This window comes from Anarhichas minor, unplaced genomic scaffold (assembly GCF_050575085.1).
Source record: "Anarhichas minor isolate MPS153535 unplaced genomic scaffold, ASM5057508v1 ptg000054l, whole genome shotgun sequence".
In the NCBI taxonomy this organism is placed as follows: domain Eukaryota; kingdom Metazoa; phylum Chordata; class Actinopteri; order Perciformes; family Anarhichadidae; genus Anarhichas; species Anarhichas minor.
The window spans coordinates 566,449-588,078 of NW_027466500.1; the positions used below are offsets into that span (position 1 = coordinate 566,449).

At 41.8% G+C, this 21,630-nt stretch overlaps 4 protein-coding genes across 9 annotated transcripts; all 4 read left to right on the forward strand.

Annotated features, from left to right (window-relative positions):
• The first annotated feature begins 1,448 nt into the window (after positions 1 to 1,448).
• On the forward strand, positions 1,449 to 5,058 carry LOC142931755 (tumor necrosis factor receptor superfamily member 6-like). The gene is made up of 9 exons (XM_076075832.1): positions 1,449 to 1,600; positions 1,920 to 2,002; positions 2,597 to 2,731; positions 2,838 to 2,955; positions 3,123 to 3,190; positions 3,314 to 3,406; positions 3,597 to 3,655; positions 4,009 to 4,027; positions 4,216 to 5,058. The coding sequence occupies exons 1-9, from the start codon at positions 1,530 to 1,532 to the stop codon at positions 4,506 to 4,508; spliced, it is 939 nt and encodes a 312-aa protein (XP_075931947.1). The 5' UTR covers positions 1,449 to 1,529; the 3' UTR covers positions 4,509 to 5,058.
• A 636-nt stretch (positions 5,059 to 5,694) lies between these two features.
• Positions 5,695 to 8,540, forward strand: LOC142931732 (inositol 1,4,5-trisphosphate receptor-interacting protein-like). Its single transcript, XM_076075805.1, has 2 exons — positions 5,695 to 5,847; positions 7,633 to 8,540. Exon 2 carries the CDS (start codon positions 7,693 to 7,695, stop codon positions 8,311 to 8,313), a length of 621 nt encoding a protein of 206 aa, XP_075931920.1. The 5' UTR covers positions 5,695 to 5,847; positions 7,633 to 7,692; the 3' UTR covers positions 8,314 to 8,540.
• Positions 8,124 to 12,873, forward strand: LOC142931731 (tumor necrosis factor receptor superfamily member 6-like). 3 transcript variants are annotated; one of them, XM_076075803.1, is made up of 9 exons: positions 8,124 to 8,262; positions 9,738 to 9,820; positions 10,415 to 10,549; positions 10,656 to 10,773; positions 10,941 to 11,008; positions 11,132 to 11,224; positions 11,411 to 11,469; positions 11,823 to 11,841; positions 12,030 to 12,873. In XM_076075803.1, exons 2-9 carry the CDS (start codon positions 9,745 to 9,747, stop codon positions 12,320 to 12,322), a joined length of 861 nt encoding a protein of 286 aa, XP_075931918.1. In that variant the 5' UTR covers positions 8,124 to 8,262; positions 9,738 to 9,744; the 3' UTR covers positions 12,323 to 12,873. The 3 variants fall into 3 exon arrangements, with proteins under 3 accessions (XP_075931918.1, XP_075931917.1, XP_075931919.1); XM_076075802.1 differs by lacking the exon at positions 8,124 to 8,262 and adding an exon at positions 8,782 to 9,418; XM_076075804.1 differs by lacking the exons at positions 8,124 to 8,262; positions 11,823 to 11,841; positions 12,030 to 12,873 and adding exons at positions 8,782 to 9,418; positions 11,635 to 11,819.
• Positions 12,874 to 13,976: 1,103 nt separating this feature from the next.
• LOC142931708 (inositol 1,4,5-trisphosphate receptor-interacting protein-like) lies at positions 13,977 to 20,554 on the forward strand. Of its 4 annotated transcripts, none has more exons than XM_076075772.1 (7): positions 16,417 to 17,700; positions 18,020 to 18,102; positions 18,697 to 18,831; positions 18,938 to 19,055; positions 19,223 to 19,290; positions 19,414 to 19,506; positions 19,696 to 20,554. In XM_076075772.1, exons 1-7 carry the CDS (start codon positions 17,630 to 17,632, stop codon positions 19,722 to 19,724), a joined length of 597 nt encoding a protein of 198 aa, XP_075931887.1. In that variant the 5' UTR covers positions 16,417 to 17,629; the 3' UTR covers positions 19,725 to 20,554. The 4 variants fall into 4 exon arrangements, with proteins under 4 accessions (XP_075931886.1, XP_075931887.1, XP_075931885.1 ...); XM_076075770.1 differs by having other exon boundaries at positions 19,692 to 20,551; XM_076075773.1 differs by having other exon boundaries at positions 16,421 to 16,559; positions 19,692 to 20,551.
• The last annotated feature ends 1,076 nt before the right edge of the window (positions 20,555 to 21,630 follow it).

The window sequence follows — 21,630 nt, forward strand, 5'->3', positions numbered from 1 at the left end:
CCCTGCCACACTGCCATGCTGCTTGGGTGGCTAAAACAATTAATTCATGACTTTCTAAAACACCTGTGTGTGTGTGTGCGTGTGTGTGTTAATTTTGCTCTGTAAGTGGGCCAAATGAGCAGGCAGCAGACTGGTACAAATCCGACACCGGGACTCCCTGGGACTACAAAGGCCTGAAATTTGATACACTTGCAAAAACAACCAAATCCCACAGGAGTTCTCCTTCAAGTTAAGTTCTTATTCCCCAGCCAAATACTTTTTTTCCTTCGCTTTTGTTCAAAGATAAATTTACTGTTAACTACACTTGGCGGAGATCAAACAAATATGGCGGGTTTTTTTTTAGGGGTATGAGGTGGATGTGTGAGGCATTCATTTCTTAGTGGCACAGACAGAAAGCATTTCCTGCTACAGAAATGGCTTGTATGGCACATTAAGAACATCATTAATTCACTCCACAGTAACTTTATAAATCAAAGAGTGAGATTGCAATGATTCATGTGTTATTATGGCACCAGGGTTGCAGCTATCCAGCTGTGCTGTGCTTTGCTTACCTACATAACCTTTTTTATATCTTTATTGTGCTGATTCCCTGTTCAGGAACAGAGAAAAAAAAGACAGAAATGAGTCAGTAACTGGTCGTGCTGATATGGCAAAGATGCATGTTTTTACACTTTACAACTGGGTGCTGACAACACAATTAAAGTATGATTTAAAAGGAATGCATTACAAACATAATTCAGGCAGGTAAGCTCGGTAGTTTGGGTCCAGGCCGTTTTTGTTGTACAGAACATCTGCTGTTAGTATTGAATCTTTTAAACACTCTCTAGTTTGAATATATGTGACTATGAATTCGACTTTAAGCAAACTCCTCCAGCCTTCATCCCTTACAAAGAGCAATATCACCCCCCAGTGGCACAATCTGAGGTGACAGTGAGTTTGAGGCCTATTAACCAGATCCATTGCTGCCATTGAGGTACTTTACATTCTGCAAGTAGAGAAACACATGCACACGTGGTGCATGTTTTGAACTTGGTTACTTTTAGGGCCTACAAAAATAGTCGATAAAAGCCCTAGAAACACATTCCTAGTATCATCTAGAGGGCTTTGAAACACAATTTAGAACATGTTGGTAAAAAAAAAGTACAGTCAGTAGACAATAAATAAACAGCTAACTGACTAACGCCCTTTCTAATGCCCTGTATATGGCCCTAATGTGGGGGGTTTCCAAAACACAGAGATATTGCATTACATTTGGCAATGATGATAACCACATACAGCATAAATTAAGTTGTATCATAACATACAGTTGTGAACATACAGTAGAAACCCCCACAGAGCTGTTGACTACAGGCTATATTGTAAGCAGACATAGGCTACTGGGGTAAATGCACGATTCGTAGTCTACTGGTGTCAGGAACTGAGAAAGCAGAAGGAAAGACAGTGAGGGGGGGGGGAAAAGTCCCATCTTGAGCCGCCGCCCAGTTCGCACGTCCTACACCAGTTATATCATTCTACCAAGTAGCAGCAGGATGGATGCCGCTTCAAGCAAGTTCTCCGTGTGGTTTATCGTCTTTGTGTTGCTCTCGAGCCATGTGTATGCGTAAGTACAGTGACACAGACAACTGATGTGAAGTGTGTGAGCTCGAAGTTACGCGGTATGTTACAGGTGTTACGTAGAAATCTGTAAAGCTGGCGTTAACTAACGTTATCCCTGGATCGTGTTCCCGTGGTCTCTCGGTCAACGTTAACAGTTTAATTTGGGTTAACGCTTCATTCGTAGTTAGAGACGACTGATAAGGTTTGGGGAAAAGCTGTGGGTAGAGATATATATATTAAATATAGATATATGTGGTTTTAAGGCTTAGGCGGGGCTCGAGTGAGCTTACTTTCACTTTCGTTTTTGTCGCTTCCTCTTGCAGGGCGGAGGGGCTCGAGAGCAGCAATCCCTGCGTCGATGGGACGTACAATAACAGCGGAAGGAGATGTTGTCGGTGTAGTACAGGTAGGTAGTGGTTAGGCTGTATGTGTAGAAGTTCACTTCCAACCTAAATAATGTCTTGAACATCAGTTCACACGTTTTGCAGCCTTCTTTAATGAAGAGGACGGCAAATAATCAAGTCTGGTTACAATGTGATTGACAGACTCATTATATAGTGCAAGAAAACAACATTTTGATGCAGGGCCCTTTGACATGACAGTGCCTCGAGAAAAGGTAAACAAAAAAAAAAAAACAGGAAGTTTTCCCTGAACATTTCAGTTTTTATTGTGCAATAAATTAACCACAGAGTACCTGATGCACATGTCATGGTCCTTTGGGCCCTTGTGGTCTGGGGCCCCTGGGCAGTATTTCATGACGTAATACGTCCCAGCCTCTGTAAACTCAACCTGTGAGGTAGGTCTACATCGTACAAGTGAGTGGAACTTTTGTGTTGTTGGACAGAGGCCCATCACGCAAAACCTTTAGTCACTGCAGACTGACAACATGCATTTTAAGATGTTTTTTCTGGAAAAGTGGTACAGTATCGGCTAGAATATGTTTGTATGTGGCTTTCTGTGAAGGTGTGTAAATCATGGGCCATGTGTCTCCATACTGTAGGTCAGTACGTGAAGGACCACTGCACTACGGATCTACAATATGGCAAATGCGAAAGATGTCCTCGAAAAACTTACAGCAGTCAGCCTAATAAACTAAAGTCCTGTGAGCCCTGCACATCCTGCAAAGACACCAATGGTATATAACAGGACATCACTGTTTCGTTTATTTTTTTTAGTTCAAAGCCATGTGAAGTTTGGTCGGCCCCTCTAATGTCAGTTGTGTGGTTTTACCGTCCTTTTAGCCAATCTCGAGGAGAAGGAACCCTGTACCTCTGCCGTTGACGCTAAGTGCCAGTGTAAACAGGATCACTATTGCAGCAGTGGCACAGAAACATGTAGACTCTGCAACCCTTGTAAAGAGTAAGTTCTGCTCCTTCTAATATCCCTAAACTAGAAGATGTATATATAGCTTCTTAAAAACAGGGTCACAGCGTGTTTATTGACCTGTCCCCCCATAGACTGCCAGCAGAATTTTAAAGAAATAATACATTTTCTCTCACTCATTCTTTCTTTTCTTTTGGTTAAAGGTGTCCGGAGGGCATCAAACTAGCCTGTTCAGCCCACAATAACACAGTCTGCAATGACAAAATCGAAGGTTTGGTTTAGTTTTGCATCATTTCACCATGATGGTCTCGGTTCGGAGATTGCCATGTAATTTATAAACAGAAGTGTTATAATTTTGTTTGTGCTAAAATATAATGTGTTTTTTGTGTTTCAGAGGTAAATAACAACGGGGTAATAATCGGCGTAGGATCACTCATTGGAGTTCTCTTAGTTGCTCTTTCTGCATATTGTATATGGAAATGCTACCGTGAGTATTTCTCAACTGTATATATATATATATATATATATATGTAGAGGACACTAGAACCTCGTGTGTTTCTCAATAAAACTAGGAAAGTTCAGGAATATTACCTTGAGTTTCTGTTCACGTTCAAATCAAATGCTTTTGTATCTACTCAATAATATATGTGTGTCTTTTTCATGATTTATCTCATTAGGGAAGAGAACTTTAACCCAGAGATTTAACCCAGACCAACTGACAAGTGCTGCTGATGTGGTAAGTTATTCTCCAGATGTATCTCTTTCATTCCGTTTATAACCCTCTGACCAGCTGTTAAGACGTTTGTCCGTTGTCCTGTTTTATCTCTCCTCTGTTGTCACACGTGTACACATGTGCATGTATGATAAACACTTTTCTGTCTCTCCTCTAATGTTGACATAGCTGCCCCTTTCTATGGGAGGTGCAGGTTAGTTGTCTGAAACCTTTGCTGTCCGCGTTGGTGTCATTGCTCTGTGTCACTTCTACTGTGCTGTGGCGTGTTTGTAAAGCCTGTGTAAGCAGTTTGTTATTTTATCACTGTGGAGTTAAATTACTACTAAATTAACATTCATGCTTCTTCTGTTTCACAGGAGATGCAGCCTCTTAAAGGTAAGAAATGCCCCAGAAGTCATTTTTGTATTAATGCAATATCGGACCTTTAATTGAATCACTGAAAACATTTAAGATGTGAGCAGCGATTTAGAGGTCTGGAAACAGGCCAGATTGGTGTTTTTTTGTCCACTAGAATCAAAATGCCTTTATCACATTAATCCCCACTTTCCCTGTCTTTAACGTAGCTCCAGTGGTTGACCTCCAGCGTCACGTCCCTGACATTGCAAAAGAGCTTGGTTGGAAGGATATGCAGGATGTAGCAAGGCGCAGCGGAATATCAGAAAAGGATATTCAGTCTTGTCGACTGAACCACCGTGATGATAGTCAGGAGCAGACAATTCAACTACTAAACATCTGGCTGGAGAAGGAGGGAAAGGAGGCTTCAAAGAACTTGATCCGAATCCTTGAACAAAATGACAAAAGGGCCACAGCAGAGACTGTGATGAAAATATTGTCTAGCTCACAACATCCTGCTTGAATGTGTCTATTGTGAGCACTTTTTAAATATTTGCAGTGCTGTCGGTATGAATTATTATTTTGAACTCAGTTTGTCAGTCTCTCTGTCTGTACTTGAACTTTGTGTTGGGGTCTGACATCGTGTGCTTAGAACAAAGACTCAGCTTTCACCATGTGGCTATTTAATTAAAAAAAATGACTTGGGCCTGCTTGTTCAGACAAAAGCCTGATTTGAGTTTAAGACAACACCAACCCCCCCGGGAAACGTTTTCACACCTACGTGTGAAATCTTCATCCCAACAAAACTGGGGTCCCAGTGGACAACAGACACAGACACCCCAGGACTTCCTGTGATGCAGCTCTGCCTGTCCCTGGAACGACAAAACTCTCCGTCCCATCCAGCTCTTGGCCCTTCCCATCTGACTCGCGTCGGTGTAAGGAGGCAAGAACACAGCTTTGCTGCTTTTAAAAGAAAATCCTCGGCTACAGTATTCATTTTTGTTTTACAAAGTCCATTTGTGCCACAGCTTGTATTGTGTATTAAACCTCATTAAATGTATTTTTAGGAAACATTTCACTGTTGGCTCCTAATATGTTGTGAGTGGTCTATTGTCTATTGCTCATAGACAGATTTTTCTGTTCAGTCGTCCTTGCCTAATCTTAAAACCAGAATACCACAGACCATCTTCATAGACAACTAATACACTTCTACTGCCCTTTCCTTGGCTTGTTGCACTAACTATATCTATAGTCATTTAATAAATCCCACATTTAAAGGCAATTCTTGTGAAAATCATACTCTATAAACTAAAATATTGGCCAAGTGTTACTTATAAGTACTTAGAAATGTGTATCTGTATTGTTACTGCTATTTTACGCTCTTATTTTGTAACAAAGTAACATTACTGCACCCCTTAATACTTGGAATGCTGATTCAGCATGACATGTTGAACTATTCCTTGAAGTACATGTTTTAATGTAGTATGTTGAGGTATTATAACTGCAGCATAAGTGCAACCGACAGTGACTGACTTCTGCAAATATTATTATTCAGACTGATTTGAGCTCTAATCAGAATACCGGATCACATCAAGCAAAACACATTTGCATGTCAATGTGCACACCATTCATAACATGTTCGCAGCCTTAGACTGTATATAACAGGTCACAGCTCTATTTGGGATGAAGAGGGGGTAACTGGGCGGTGTCTGTCCATGGGTGGAGCGCATAGGCAGGAAATAAGTCAAGAGCTGCGAAATAGTTTCCCTCGTTCACACGAGTTTTTCATGAGGCCGCTTTCACCGGAGAGAGCCGCCAACATACGTTTATCACCATGGCCTTAGACAGAGAGCAGCACAAAGGTAGGTTTAGCACCGCTTCCTCACACTTTAATCTTATTAATGCACTTCTCTTCACGTTTACACCAACGAAGAGCGAGTTCAAAGTCGTTAAACATGCAAATGAGATGGAAATGGAATGGAAACGTTTTAATTGTCGCTTTTTTTTGCTTCAATGCTTAACACGAGAGCTACTACAGAGCCCAGTGTGTTAGATGTAAAGTGACACGTGTGTCAGAAATAACGTTTTTTTTTTTTTGCTGCCGCGACATTTCCGTGATGAGCGGATTACTATTGTGTTGCTGAGACAACAGAGGCGGTAACCGTTGGCAGTGTGTGTGTGTGAGACGTCACTGTACACCGTTACGTCATAGTGGGTGTTTCAACTTCACATTGAGGCCTTCTAATGTACTTACAATAAGTGCAAAAGTACTCCTTATTGCTACTTTTACTCAAATAAAAGTAGCAATATCACGTGTCAAGTATGCTATTTCCTGCTTTCAAAATGACTACCCTACAAAAGTATTTGCATCAAAATAAACTTGCAAAAGTACTCATCATGCATCGTGATCAATTTCAGATTAATTTATGTATTATTATTATTGGCTTTGACTTTTACTGATGCAACAATGCGTACATCACATTCTGTAATATTACATCACAATGTAATAGTTGACTCCTTTTTTTGTATTGATAATCTGAAGTACAATATTACCCTCTGAAATATAGTTGTGTAGAATTCTATTCAGTAATCACTCATGTACCTTTAGTAGTTTTACTGTTACCAGAGTAGTTTTACATAGCGGCCTTAGCACTTAACGTTGTAACTGAAATCTGTTTAAGGAAAATTGAGTAGCACAGGATTCTGGCCTTGTTCATGTGGACTACATGTTCTGTAACACCAGATGATCCCAGATGATTTTTAATGAACTATACTGCACAGGCCTCTCTCTGTCCGGCTTCATGTTTGTTTGGATGGACTGAACCATGTAAGTGTTGGGAAACAGCCCAGTGAGTAAGTCATGGGAAGTTTCCCCGGCTCTGTGGCCGCACATACTCGGCCATTACCGCTGTCATTTTAATGCTCAAGTCTTGACAGAACAGCTCATGCTCTCATGATCTCACAGTGACATCATGATGTACGTGTACTTCCCATTTCTTGTTCACTTAGTTTGCCGAAGGAAGGAAGCCTCAAACACCTTGTATTCCTTTAAAGATTATAATGGTGATGGCTAGATTCAGTCTAACCTCACCAGTGCAGTTGTCTCTTTAGCTTCTACTAAAAGCTTGGAACATAAGCAACAGACTTGTGTAATTTCCTCTTCTCTGCAATATGTTGCAAGAGTTGTCGGTTATCTGACGTCCAGGAAAGAAGCTAATAACGTCAGTGTTTCCCACATTGTTTCACTTACAAGCTGAATTTCATCGTATATATAATCTTTTGGACATTTTCCAGAAAGGGAGGCGGTACTCATTTTATTTTGGACAAAATGTTAACAGGATGTAAATGCTAACAGGCACAATGTTGGTAACTAAAGAGGGTTATCGGAGAAGGGGGACCAAAGGGACTCTTCCTTCCTCCCATGTTGCACAGTCTGATACTGGACGAGTGCGTCACTCCCTGATTCACTCAGCCCACTGCCTCTATATTTAGAGGGACAATCTGTGCTTCCCCCTTGGGTGGAGTGCTTTACAAAAATGTTTATGCACCATGATTTTCATTCATTTTATTCAGCACATCAACACTCATTTTTGCTAAATTCCACTTCCCAAAAAAACCCAAAACAATTTCTGTTTTTTTTGTTTCAGGATCTGAGCTGCAGCTGCCCGGACGTCTGCATAAATGTGCGCGTTAGAAACCAGCTGAAGATGCAGGGGGCCATTGCACGGGTGTGTATGGTGGTGGCCGCTGCCATTTTAAACCACCCCTTGCTCCTTCCTCAAGAGAACGCCACGCTCCCGGACCAGGACGAGGAGCTGATGGCTCGGATGCGGCAGCACGAGGAGAGGCTGGAGATGGAGCGGGCGAGGCTGGAGAAAGAGCTCTCGCAGCCGGACTCGGAGCAGGAAGAAACCAGCTCGGAGGAAGATTACATGTGGTGCTTTTGGAGCGTTGTGTCTTGCGTCGCGTTCTTCGCTGTCGAGGTGGGCATGGTGCAGGGTGGCGCCGACGCAGCAAATCGGCCAGTTGAGGATGAAGACGTGTTTTCTGAGGGGGGATCCGTCACCCCGAGGACGGTGGCGCTGGATAAGGAGGTCCTGAGCAACTTCTGCGACAAATGCACCTACACTTCAGCCCACGAAAACTGGCGGGTGAGGGAGTTCGTCGAGGGTTTTGCGTACGACTTGCTGGATTCGCTCAGGAGCGTGTGTGACAGGCAGGCGGACATGGAAGTCGGGGACTTCGTCGGCATCGGAAGCATGTTCGAGTCGTGGAAGGTGTGCAAGCCGCTGACGTGCGACCTCATAGTGCCTTTCTCTTTGCAATGATTCATGTGTTATTATGGCACCAGGGTTGCAGCTATCCAGCTGTGCTGTGCTTTGCTTACCTACATAACCTTTTTTATATCTTTATTGTGCTGATTCCCTGTTCAGGAACAGAGAAAAAAAAGACAGAAATGAGTCAGTAACTGGTCGTGCTGATATGGCAAAGATGCATGTTTTTACACTTTACAACTGGGTGCTGACAACACAATTAAAGTATGATTTAAAAGGAATGCATTACAAACATAATTCAGGCAGGTAAGCTCGGTAGTTTGGGTCCAGGCCGTTTTTGTTGTACAGAACATCTGCTGTTAGTATTGAATCTTTTAAACACTCTCTAGTTTGAATATATGTGACTATGAATTCGACTTTAAGCAAACTCCTCCAGCCTTCATCCCTTACAAAGAGCAATATCACCCCCCAGTGGCACAATCTGAGGTGACAGTGAGTTTGAGGCCTATTAACCAGATCCATTGCTGCCATTGAGGTACTTTACATTCTGCAAGTAGAGAAACACATGCACACGTGGTGCATGTTTTGAACTTGGTTACTTTTAGGGCCTACAAAAATAGTCGATAAAAGCCCTAGAAACACATTCCTAGTATCATCTAGAGGGCTTTGAAACACAATTTAGAACATGTTGGTAAAAAAAAAGTACAGTCAGTAGACAATAAATAAACAGCTAACTGACTAACGCCCTTTCTAATGCCCTGTATATGGCCCTAATGTGGGGGGTTTCCAAAACACAGAGATATTGCATTACATTTGGCAATGATGATAACCACATACAGCATAAATTAAGTTGTATCATAACATACAGTTGTGAACATACAGTAGAAACCCCCACAGAGCTGTTGACTACAGGCTATATTGTAAGCAGACATAGGCTACTGGGGTAAATGCACGATTCGTAGTCTACTGGTGTCAGGAACTGAGAAAGCAGAAGGAAAGACAGTGAGGGGGGGAAAAGTCCCATCTTGAGCCGCCGCCCAGTTCGCACGTCCTACACCAGTTATATCATTCTACCAAGTAGCAGCAGGATGGATGCCGCTTCAAGCAAGTTCTCCGTGTGGTTTATCGTCTTTGTGTTGCTCTCGAGCCATGTGTATGCGTAAGTACAGTGACACAGACAACTGATGTGAAGTGTGTGAGCTCGAAGTTACGCGGTATGTTACAGGTGTTACGTAGAAATCTGTAAAGCTGGCGTTAACTAACGTTATCCCTGGATCGTGTTCCCGTGGTCTCTCGGTCAACGTTAACAGTTTAATTTGGGTTAACGCTTCATTCGTAGTTAGAGACGACTGATAAGGTTTGTGGAAAAGCTGTGGGTAGAGATATATATATTAAATATAGATATATGTGGTTTTAAGGCATTGGCGGGGCTCGAGTGAGCTTACTTTCACTTTCGTTTTTGTCGCTTCCTCTTGCAGGGCGGAGATGCCCGAGAGCAGCAATCCCTGCGTCGATGGGACGTACAATAACAGCGGAAGGAGATGTTGTCGGTGTAGTACAGGTAGGTAGTGGTTAGGCTGTGTGTGTAGAAGTTCACTTCCAACCTAAATAATGTCTTGAACATCAGTTCACACGTTTTGCAGCCTTCTTTAATGAAGAGGACGGCAAATAATCAAGTCTGGTTACAATGTGATTGACAGACTCATTATATAGTGCAAGAAAACAACATTTTGATGCAGGGCCCTTTGACATGACAGTGCCTCGAGAAAAGGTAAACAAAAAAAAAAAAGCAGGAAGTTTTCCCTGAACATTTCAGTTTTTATTGTGCAATAAATTAACCACAGAGTACCTGATGCACATGTCATGGTCCTTTGGGCCCTTGTGGTCTGGGGCCCCTGGGCAGTATTTCATGACGTAATACGTCCCAGCCTCTGTAAACTCAACCTGTGAGGTAGGTCTACATCGTACAAGTGAGTGGAACTTTTGTGTTGTTGGACAGAGGCCCATCACGCAAAACCTTTAGTCACTGCAGACTGACAACATGCATTTTAAGATGTTTTTTCTGGAAAAGTGGTACAGTATCGGCTAGAATATGTTTGTATGTGGCTTTCTGTGAAGGTGTGTAAATCATGGGCCATGTGTCTCCATACTGTAGGTCAGTACGTGAAGGACCACTGCACTGCGGACCTACAATATGGCAAATGCGAAAGATGTCCTCCAAAAACTTACAGCAGTCAGCCTACTAACCTGGACTCCTGTGAGCCCTGCACATCCTGCAAAGACACCAATGGTATATAACAGGACATCACTGTTTCGTTTATTTTTTTTAGTTCAAAGCCATGTGAAGTTTGGTCGGCCCCTCTAATGTCAGTTGTGTGGTTTTACCGTCCTTTTAGCCAATCTCGAGGAGAAGGAACCCTGTACCTCTGCCGTTGACGCTAAGTGCCAGTGTAAACAGGATCACTATTGCAGCAGTGGCACAGAAACATGTAGACTCTGCAACCCTTGTAAAGAGTAAGTTCTGCTCCTTCTAATATCCCTAAACTAGAAGATGTATATATAGCTTCTTAAAAACAGGGTCACAGCGTGTTTATTGACCTGTCCCCCCATAGACTGCCAGCAGAATTTTAAAGAAATAATACATTTTCTCTCACTCATTCTTTCTTTTCTTTTGGTTAAAGGTGTCCGGAGGGCATCAAACTAGCCTGTTCAGCCCACAATAACACAGTCTGCAATGACAAAATCGAAGGTTTGGTTTAGTTTTGCATCATTTCACCATGATGGTCTCGGTTCGGAGATTGCCATGTAATTTATAAACAGAAGTGTTATAATTTTGTTTGTGCTAAAATATAATGTGTTTTTTGTGTTTCAGAGGTAAATAACAACGGGGTAATAATCGGCGTAGGATCACTCATTGGAGTTCTCTTAGTTGCTCTTTCTGCATATTGTATATGGAAATGCTACCGTGAGTATTTCTCAACTGTATATATATATATATATATATGTAGAGGACACTAGAACCTCGTGTGTTTCTCAATAAAACTAGGAAAGTTCAGGAATATTACCTCGAGGTTCTGTTCACGTTCAAATCAAATGCTTTTGTATCTACTCAATAATATATGTGTGTCTTTTTCATGATTTATCTCATTAGGGAAGAGAACTTTAACCCAGAGATTTAACCCAGACCAACTGACAAGTGTTGCTGATGTGGTAAGTTATTCTCCAGATGTATCTCTTTCATTCCGTTTATAACCCTCTGACCAGCTGTTAAGACGTTTGTCCGTTGTCCTGTTTTATCTCTCCTCTGTTGTCACACGTGTACACATGTGCATGTATGATAAACACTTTTCTGTCTCTCCTCTAATGTTGACATAGCTGCCCCTTTCTATGGGAGGTGCAGGTTAGTTGTCTGAAACCTTTGCTGTCCGTGTTGGTGTCATTGCTCTGTGTCACTTCTACTGTGCTGTGGCGTGTTTGTAAAGCCTGTGTAAGCAGTTTGTTATTTTATCACTGTGGAGTTAAATTACTACTAAATTAACATTCATGCTTCTTCTGTTTCACAGGAGATGCAGCCTCTTAAAGGTAAGAAATGCCCCAGAAGTCATTTTTGTATTAATGCAATATCGGACCTTTAATTGAATCACTGAAAACATTTAAGATGTGAGCAGCGATTTAGAGGTCTGGAAACAGGCCAGATTGGTGTTTTTTTGTCCACTAGAATCAAAATGCCTTTATCACATTAATCCCCACTTTCCCTGTCTTTAACGTAGCTCCAGTGGTTGACCTCCAGCGTCACGTCCCTGACATTGCAAAAGAGCTTGGTTGGAAGGATATGCAGGATGTAGCAAGGCGCAGCGGAATATCAGAAAAGGATATTCAGTCTTGTCGACTGAACCACCGTGATGATAGTCAGGAGCAGACAATTCAACTACTAAACATCTGGCTGGAGAAGGAGGGAAAGGAGGCTTCAAAGAACTTGATCCGAATCCTTGAACAAAATGACAAAAGGGCCACAGCAGAGACTGTGATGGAAATATTGTCTAGCTCACAACATCCTGCTTGAATGTGTCTATTGTGAGCACTTTTTAAATATTTGCAGTGCTGTCTGTATGAATTATTATTTTGAACTCAGTTTGTCAGTCTCTCTGTCTGTACTTGAACTTTGTGTTGGGGTCTGACATCGTGTGCTTAGAACAAAGACTCAGCTTTCACCATGTGGCTATTTAATTTAAAAAAATGACTTGGGCCTGCTTGTTCAGACAAAAGCCTGATTTGAGTTTAAGACAACACCAACCCCCCCGGGAAACGTTTTCACACCTACGTGTGAAATCTTCATCCCAACAAAACTGGGGGTCCCAGTGGACAACAGACACAGACACCCCAGGACTTCCTGTGATGCAGCTCTGCCTGTCCCTGGAACGACAAAACTCTCCGTCCCATCCAGCTCTTGGCCCTTCCCGTCTGACTCGCGTCGGTGTAAGGAGGCAAGAACACAGCTTTGCTGCTTTTAAAAGAAAATCCTCGGCTACAGTATTCATTTTTGTTTTACAAAGTCCATTTGTGCCACAGCTTGTATTGTGTATTAAACCTCATTAAATGTATTTTTAGGAAACATTTCACTGTTGGCTCCTAATATGTTGTGAGTGGTCTATTGTCTATTGCTCATAGACAGATTTTTCTGTTCAGTCGTCCTTGCCTAATCTTAAAACCAGAATACCACAGACCATCTTCATAGACAACTATTACACTTCTACTGCCCTTTCCTTGGCTTGTTGCACTAACTGTATCTATAGTCATTTAATAAATCCCACATTTAAAGGCAATTCTTGTGAAAATCATACTCTATAAACTAAAATATTGGCCAAGTGTTACTTATAAGTACTTAGAAATGTGTATCTGTATTGTTACTGCTATTTTACGCTCTTATTTTGTAACAAAGTAACATTACTGCACCCCTTAATACTTGGAATGCTGATTCAGCATGACATGTTGAACTATTCCTTGAAGTACATGTTTTAATGTAGTATGTTGAGGTATTATAACTAAAGTAAGGGGTTTCACTAGTTCTTCCACGGTAAACGGCGTTTGTTTTAAGTCGGCTTAAAAGTGTGGAAATGAGCAATATTACAAACAAATGCTTTTATTTCGACCGTCCACTGATGATTACGTTTTTAGGGGTTTCAAAACTACAGATTTTCTAATCATCCAAGTTCTGCAAAATAAAATAATTGGCTATAAAATAAAAAGTTGGCTACATTTTCATGATTATACTTACATACTTTTACACAAGTAACATTTTCATTGCAGGGTTCTTTGGAGTAGTTTAGTTAGATAACAGTTAGTTAATGGTTTGTTACTGGTTAGTTAATATTTGATTCCTCCAACAATATTTCCTACTATGTCACATTTTTTACAAGGTGACCGTATGTTTTGTATTCAAATGGATATAAAGGAATATAAAACTGTCAATAAAAATAGGCCACACAAAATTGCACAATTACAGCAGCATAAGTGCAACCGACAGTGACTGACTTCTGCAAATATTATTATTCAGACTGATTTGAGCTCTAATCAGAATACCGGATCACATCAAGCAAAACTCATTTGCATGTCAATGTGCACACCATTCATAACATGTTCGCAGCCTTAGACTGTATATAACAGGTCACAGCTCTATTTGGGATGAAGAGGGGGTAACTGGGCGGTGTGTCTGTCCATGGGTGGAGCGCATAGGCAGGAAATAAGTCAAGAGCTGCGAAATAGTTTCCCTCGTTCACACGAGTTTTTCATGAGGCCGCTTTCACCGGAGAGAGCCGCCAACATACGTTTATCACCATGGCCTTAGACAGAGAGCAGCACAAAGGTAGGTTTAGCACCGCTTCCTCACACTTTAATCTTTTTAATGTACTTCTCTTCACGTTTACACCAACGAAGAGCGAGTTCAAAGTCGTTAAACATGCAAATGTGTTGCCCAAATGATGCTGCGTATATTTCCTAGAATGTAAACGTTTTAATTGTCGCTTTTTTTTTGCTTCAATGCTTAACACGAGAGCTACTACAGAGCCCAGTGTGTTAGATGTAAAGTGACACGTGTGTCAGAAATAACGTTTTTTTTTTTTTGCTGCCGCGACATTTCCGTGATGAGCGGATTACTATTGTGTTGCTGAGACAACAGAGGCGGTAACCGTTGGCAGTGTGTGTGTGTGAGACGTCACTGTACACCGTTACGTCATAGTGGGTGTTTCAACTTCACATTGAGGCCTTCTAATGTACTTACAATAAGTGCAAAAGTACTCCTTATTGCTACTTTTACTCAAATAAAAGTAGCAATATCACGTGTCAAGTATGCTATTTCCTGCTTTCAAAATGACTACCCTACAAAAGTATTTGCATCAAAATAAACTTGCAAAAGTACTCATCATGCATCGTGATCAATTTCAGATTAATTTATGTATTATTATTATTGGCTTTGACTTTTACTGATGCAACAATGCGTACATCACATTCTGTAATATTACATCACAATGTAATAGTTGACTCCTTTTTTTGTATTGATAATCTGAAGTACAATATTACCCTCTGAAATATAGTTGTGTAGAATTCTATTCAGTAATCACTCATGTACCTTTAGTAGTTTTACTGTTACCAGAGTAGTTTTACATAGCGGCCTTAGCACTTAACGTTGTAACTGAAATCTGTTTAAGGAAAATTGAGTAGCACAGGATTCTGGCCTTGTTCATGTGGACTACATGTTCTGTAACACCAGATGATCCCAGATGATTTTTAATGAACTATACTGCACAGGCCTCTCTCTGTCCGGCTTCGTGTTTGTTTGGATGGACTGAACCATGTAAGTGTTGGGAAACAGCCCAGTGAGTAAGTCATGGGAAGTTTCCCCGGCTCTGTGGCCGCACATACTCGGCCATTACCGCTGTCATTTTAACGCTCAAGTCTTGACAGAACAGCTCATGCTCTCATGATCTCACAGTGACATCATGATGTACGTGTACTTCCCATTTCTTGTTCACTTAGTTTGCCGAAGGAAGGAAGCCTCAAACACCTTGTATTCCTTTAAAGATTATAATGGTGATGGCTGGATTCAGTCTAACCTCACCAGTGCAGTTGTCTCTTTAGCTTCTACTAAAAGCTTGGAACATAAGCAACAGACTTGTGTAATTTCCTCTTCTCTGCAATATATTGCAAGAGTTGTCGGTTATCTGACGTCCAGGAAAGAAGCTAATAACGTCAGTGTTTCCCACATTGTTTCACTTACAAGCTGAATTTCATCGTATATATAATCTTTTGGACATTTTCCAGAAAGGGAGGCGGTACTCATTTTATTTTGGACAAAATGTTAACAGGATGTAAATGCTAACAGGCACAATGTTGGTAACTAAAGAGGGTTATCGGAGAAGGGGGACCAAAGGGACTCTTCCTTCCTCCCATGTTGCACAGTCTGATACTGGACGAGTGCGTCACTCCCTGATTCACTCAGCCCACTGCCTCTATATTTAGAGGGACAATCTGTGCTTCCCCCTTGGGTGGAGTGCTTTACAAAAATGTTTATGCACCATGATTTTCATTCATTTTATTCAGCACATCAACACTCATTTTTGCTAAATTCCACTTCCCAAAAAAACCCAAAACAATTTCTGTTTTTTTTGTTTCAGGATCTGAGCTGCAGCTGCCCGGACATCTGCATAAATGTGCGCGTTAGAAACCAGCTGAAGATGCAGGGGGCCATTGCACGGGTGTGTATGGTGGTGGCCGCTGCCATTTTAAACCACCCCTTGCTCCTTCCTCAAGAGAACGCCACGCTCCCGGACCAGGACGAGGAGCTGATGGCTCGGATGCGGCAGCACGAGGAGAGGCTGGAGATGGAGCGGGCGAGGCTGGAGAAAGAGCTCTCGCAGCCGGACTCGGAGCAGGAAGAAACCAGCTCGGAGGAAGATTACATGTGGTGCTTTTGGAGCGTTGTGTCTTGCGTCGCGTTCTTCGCTGTCGAGGTGGGCATGGTGCAGGGTGGCGCCGACGCAGCAAATCGGCCAGTTGAGGATGAAGACGTGTTTTCTGAGGGGGGATCCGTCACCCCGAGGACGGTGGCGCTGGATAAGGAGGTCCTGAGCAACTTCTGCGACAAATGCACCTACACTTCAGCCCACGAAAACTGGCGGGTGAGGGAGTTCGTCGAGGGTTTTGCGTACGACTTGCTGGATTCGCTCAGGAGCGTGTGTGACAGGCAGGCGGACATGGAAGTCGGGGACTTCGTCGGCATCGGAAGCATGTTCGAGTCGTGGAAGGTGTGCAAGCCGCTGACGTGCGACCTCATAGTGCCTTTCTCTTTGCAATGATTCATGTGTTATTATGGCACCAGGGTTGCAGCTATCCAGCTGTGCTGTGCTTTGCTTACCTACATAACCTTTTTTATATCTTTATTGTGCTGATTCCCTGTTCAGGAACAGAGAAAAAAAAGACAGAAATGAGTCAGTAACTGGTCGTGCTGATATGGCAAAGATGCATGTTTTTACACTTTACAACTGGGTGCTGACAACACAATTAAAGTATGATTTAAAAGGAATGCATTACAAACATAATTCAGGCAGGTAAGCTCGGTAGTTTGGGTCCAGGCCGTTTTTGTTGTACAGAACATCTGCTGTTAGTATTGAATCTTTTAAACACTCTCTAGTTTGAATATATGTGACTATGAATTCGACTTTAAGCAAACTCCTCCAGCCTTCATCCCTTACAAAGAGCAATATCACCCCCCAGTGGCACAATCTGAGGTGACAGTGAGTTTGAGGCCTATTAACCAGATCCATTGCTGCCATTGAGGTAGTAGAGAAACACATGCACACGTGGTGCATGTTTTGAACTTGGTTACTTTTAGGGCCTACAAAAATAGTCGATAAAAGCCCTAGAAACACATTCCTAGTATCATCTAGAGGGCTTTGAAACACAATTTAGAACATGTTGGTAAAAAAAAAGTACAGTCAGTAGACAATAAATAAACAGCTAACTGACTAACGCCCTTTCTAATGCCCTGTATATGGCCCTAATGTGGGGGGTTTCCAAAACACAGAGATATTGCATTACATTTGGCAATGATGATAACCACATACAGCATAAATTAAGTTGTATCATAACATACAGTTGTGAACATACAGTAGAAACCCCCACAGAGCTGTTGACTACAGGCTATATTGTAAGCAGACATAGGCTACTGGGGTAAATGCACGATTCGTAGTCTACTGGTGTCAGGAACTGAGAAAGCAGAAGGAAAGACAGTGAGGGGGGGAAAAGTCCCATCTTGAGCCGCCGCCCAGTTCGCACGTCCTACACCAGTTATATCATTCTACCAAGTAGCAGCAGGATGGATGCCGCTTCAAGCAAGTTCTCCGTGTGGTTTATCGTCTTTGTGTTGCTCTCGAGCCATGTGTATGCGTAAGTACAGTGACACAGACAACTGATGTGAAGTGTGTGAGCTCGAAGTTACGCGGTATGTTACAGGTGTTACGTAGAAATCTGTAAAGCTGGCGTTAACTAACGTTATCCCTGGATCGTGTTCCCGTGGTCTCTCGGTCAACGTTAACAGTTTAATTTGGGTTAACGCTTCATTCGTAGTTAGAGACGACTGATAAGGTTTGTGGAAAAGCTGTGGGTAGAGATATATATATTAAATATAGATATATGTGGTTTTAAGGCATTGGCGGGGCTCGAGTGAGCTTACTTTCACTTTCGTTTTTGTCGCTTCCTCTTGCAGGGCGGAGATGCCCGAGAGCAGCAATCCCTGCGTCGATGGGACGTACAATAACAGCGGAAGGAGATGTTGTCGGTGTAGTACAGGTAGGTAGTGGTTAGGCTGTGTGTGTAGAAGTTCACTTCCAACCTAAATAATGTCTTGAACATCAGTTCACACGTTTTGCAGCCTTCTTTAATGAAGAGGACGGCAAATAATCAAGTCTGGTTACAATGTGATTGACAGACTCATTATATAGTGCAAGAAAACAACATTTTGATGCAGGGCCCTTTGACATGACAGTGCCTCGAGAAAAGGTAAACAAAAAAAAAAAAGCAGGAAGTTTTCCCTGAACATTTCAGTTTTTATTGTGCAATAAATTAACCACAGAGTACCTGATGCACATGTCATGGTCCTTTGGGCCCTTGTGGTCTGGGGCCCCTGGGCAGTATTTCATGACGTAATACGTCCCAGCCTCTGTAAACTCAACCTGTGAGGTAGGTCTACATCGTACAAGTGAGTGGAACTTTTGTGTTGTTGGACAGAGGCCCATCACGCAAAACCTTTAGTCACTGCAGACTGACAACATGCATTTTAAGATGTTTTTTCTGGAAAAGTGGTACAGTATCGGCTAGAATACGTTTGTATGTGGCTTTCTGTGAAGGTGTGTAAATCATGGGCCATGTGTCTCCATACTGTAGGTCACTACATGAAGGACCACTGCACTGCGGACCTACAATATGGCAAATGCGAAAGATGTCCTCCAAAAACTTACAGCAGTCAGCCTAATAAACTAAAGTCCTGTGAGCCCTGCACATCCTGCTCACAACCCAATGGTATATAACAGGGCATCACTGTTTCGTTTATTTTTTTTAGTTCAAAGCCATGTGAAGTTTGGTCGTCCCCTCTAATGTCAGTTGTGTGGTTTTACCGTCCTTTTAGCCAATCTCGAGGAGAAGGAACCCTGTACCTCTGCCGTTGACACTAAGTGCCAGTGTAAACAGGATCACTATTGCAGCAGTGGCACAGAAACATGTAGACTCTGCAACCCTTGTAAAGAGTAAGTTCTGCTCCTTCTAATATCCCTAAACTAGAAGATGTATATATAGCTTCTTAAAAACAGGGTCACAGCGTGTTTATTGACCTGTCCCCCCATAGACTGCCAGCAGAATTTTAAAGAAATAATACATTTTCTCTCACTCGTTCTTTCTTTTCTTTTGGTTAAAGGTGTCCGGAGGGCATCAAACTAGCCTGTTCAGCCCACAATAACACAGTCTGCAATGACAAAATCGAAGGTTTGGTTTAGTTTTGCATCATTTCACCATGATGATCTCGGTTCGGAGATTGCCATGTAATTTATAAACAGAAGTGTTATAATTTTGTTTGTGCTAAAATATAATGTGTTTTTTGTGTTTCAGAGGTAAATAACAACGGGGTAATAATCGGCGTAGGATCACTCATTGGAGTTCTCTTAGTTGCTCTTTCTGCATATTGTATATGGAAATGCTACCGTGAGTATTTCTCAACTGTATATATATATATATATATATATGTAGAGGACACTAGAACCTCGTGTGTTTCTCAATAAAACTAGGAAAGTTCAGGAATATTACCTCGAGGTTCTGTTCACGTTCAAATCAAACGCTTTTGTATCTACTCAATAATATATGTGTGTCTTTTTCATGATTTATCTCAGTAAGGACGAGAACATTTAACCCAGACCAACTGACAAATGCTGCTGATGTGGTAAGTTATTCTCCAGATGTATCTCTTTCATTCCGTTTATAACCCTCTGACCAGCTGTTAAGACGTTTGTCCGTTGTCCTGTTTTATCTCTCCTCTGTTGTCACACGTGTACACATGTGCATGTATGATAAACACTTTTCTGTCTCTCCTCTAATGTTGACATAGCTGCCCCTTTCTATGGGAGGTGCAGGTTAGTTGTCTGAAACCTTTGCTGTCCGCGTTGGTGTCATTGCTCTGTGTCACTTCTACTGTGCTGTGGCGTGTTTGTTAAAGCCTGTGTAAGCAGTTTGTTATTTTATCACTGTGGAGTTAAATTACTACTAAATTAACATTCATGCTTCTTCTGTTTCACAGGAGATGCAGCCTCTTAAAGGTAAGAAATGCCCCAGAAGTCCTTTTTGTATTAATGCAATATCGGACCTTTAATTGATATTTCTCTACACTATAGATTAAATACATGATCAATTGATAATCAGACTGCATTGACATTTCATTTTATGTCAATATTCAGTCTGATATTGTGCGTATGTTAGATGATTTCTGTTTGGGAGGGTTGTATTTTATTTAGTCTTGTCCTAAAGTAGTGAGGAACATATTATGTTTCTAAGTACTTACTTCTAACTGGTTAGCACAACACCAGACCTAAATTAATCACTGAAAACATTTAAGATGTGAGCAGCGATTTAGAGGTCTGGAAACAGGCCAGATTGGTGTTTTTTTGTCCATTAGAATCAAAATGCCTTCATCACATTAATCCCCACTTTCCCTGTCTTTAACGTATCTCCAGTGGATGATCTCCAGCCTCGCGTCCCTGACATTGCAAACGCGATTGGATGGAAGGATATGCGGGATGTAGCAAGGCGCAGCGGAATATCAAAAAAGGATATTGAGTCTTGTCGACTGGACAACCGTGATGATAGTCAGGAGCGGACAATTCAACTACTAAACATCTGGCTGGAGAAGGAGGGAAAGGAGGCTTCAAAGAACTTGATCCGAATCCTTAAAAAAAGTGGCAAAAGGGCCACAGCAGAGACTGTGATGAAAATATTGTCTAGCTCACAACATCCTGCTTGAATGTGTCTATTGTGAGCACTTTTTAAATATTTGCAGTGCTGTCGGTATGAATTATTATTTTGAACTCAGTTTGTCAGTCTCTCTGTCTGTACTTGAACTTTGTGTTGGGGTCTGACATCGTGTGCTTAGAACAAAGACTCAGCTTTCACCATGTGGCTATTTAATAAAAAAAAATGACTTGGGCCTGCTTGTTCAGACAAAAGCCTGATTTGAGTTTAAGACAACACCAACCCCCCCGGGAAACGTTTTCACACCTACGTGTGAAATCTTCATCCCAACAAAACTGGGGTCCCAGTGGACAACAGACACAGACACCCCAGGACTTCCTGTGATGCAGCTCTGCCTGTCCCTGGAACGACAAAACTCTCCGTCCCATCCAGCTCTTGGCCCTTCCCATCTGACTCGCGTCGGTGTAAGGAGGCAAGAACACAGCTTTGCTGCTTTTAAAAGAAAATCCTCGGCTACAGTATTCATTTTTGTTTTACAAAGTCCATTTGTGCCACAGCTTGTATTGTGTATTAAACCTCATTAAATGTATTTTTAGGAAACATTTCACTGTTGGCTCCTAATATGTTGTGAGTGGTCTATTGTCTATTGCTCATAGACAGATTTTTCTGTTCAGTCGTCCTTCCCTAATCTTAAAACCAGAATACCACAGACCATCTTCATAGACAACTAATACACTTCTACTGCCCTTTCCTTGGCTTGTTGCACTAACTATATCTATAGTCATTTAATAAATCCCACATTTAAAGGCAATTCTTGTGAAAATCATACTCTATAAACTAAAATATTGGCCAAGTGTTACTTATAAG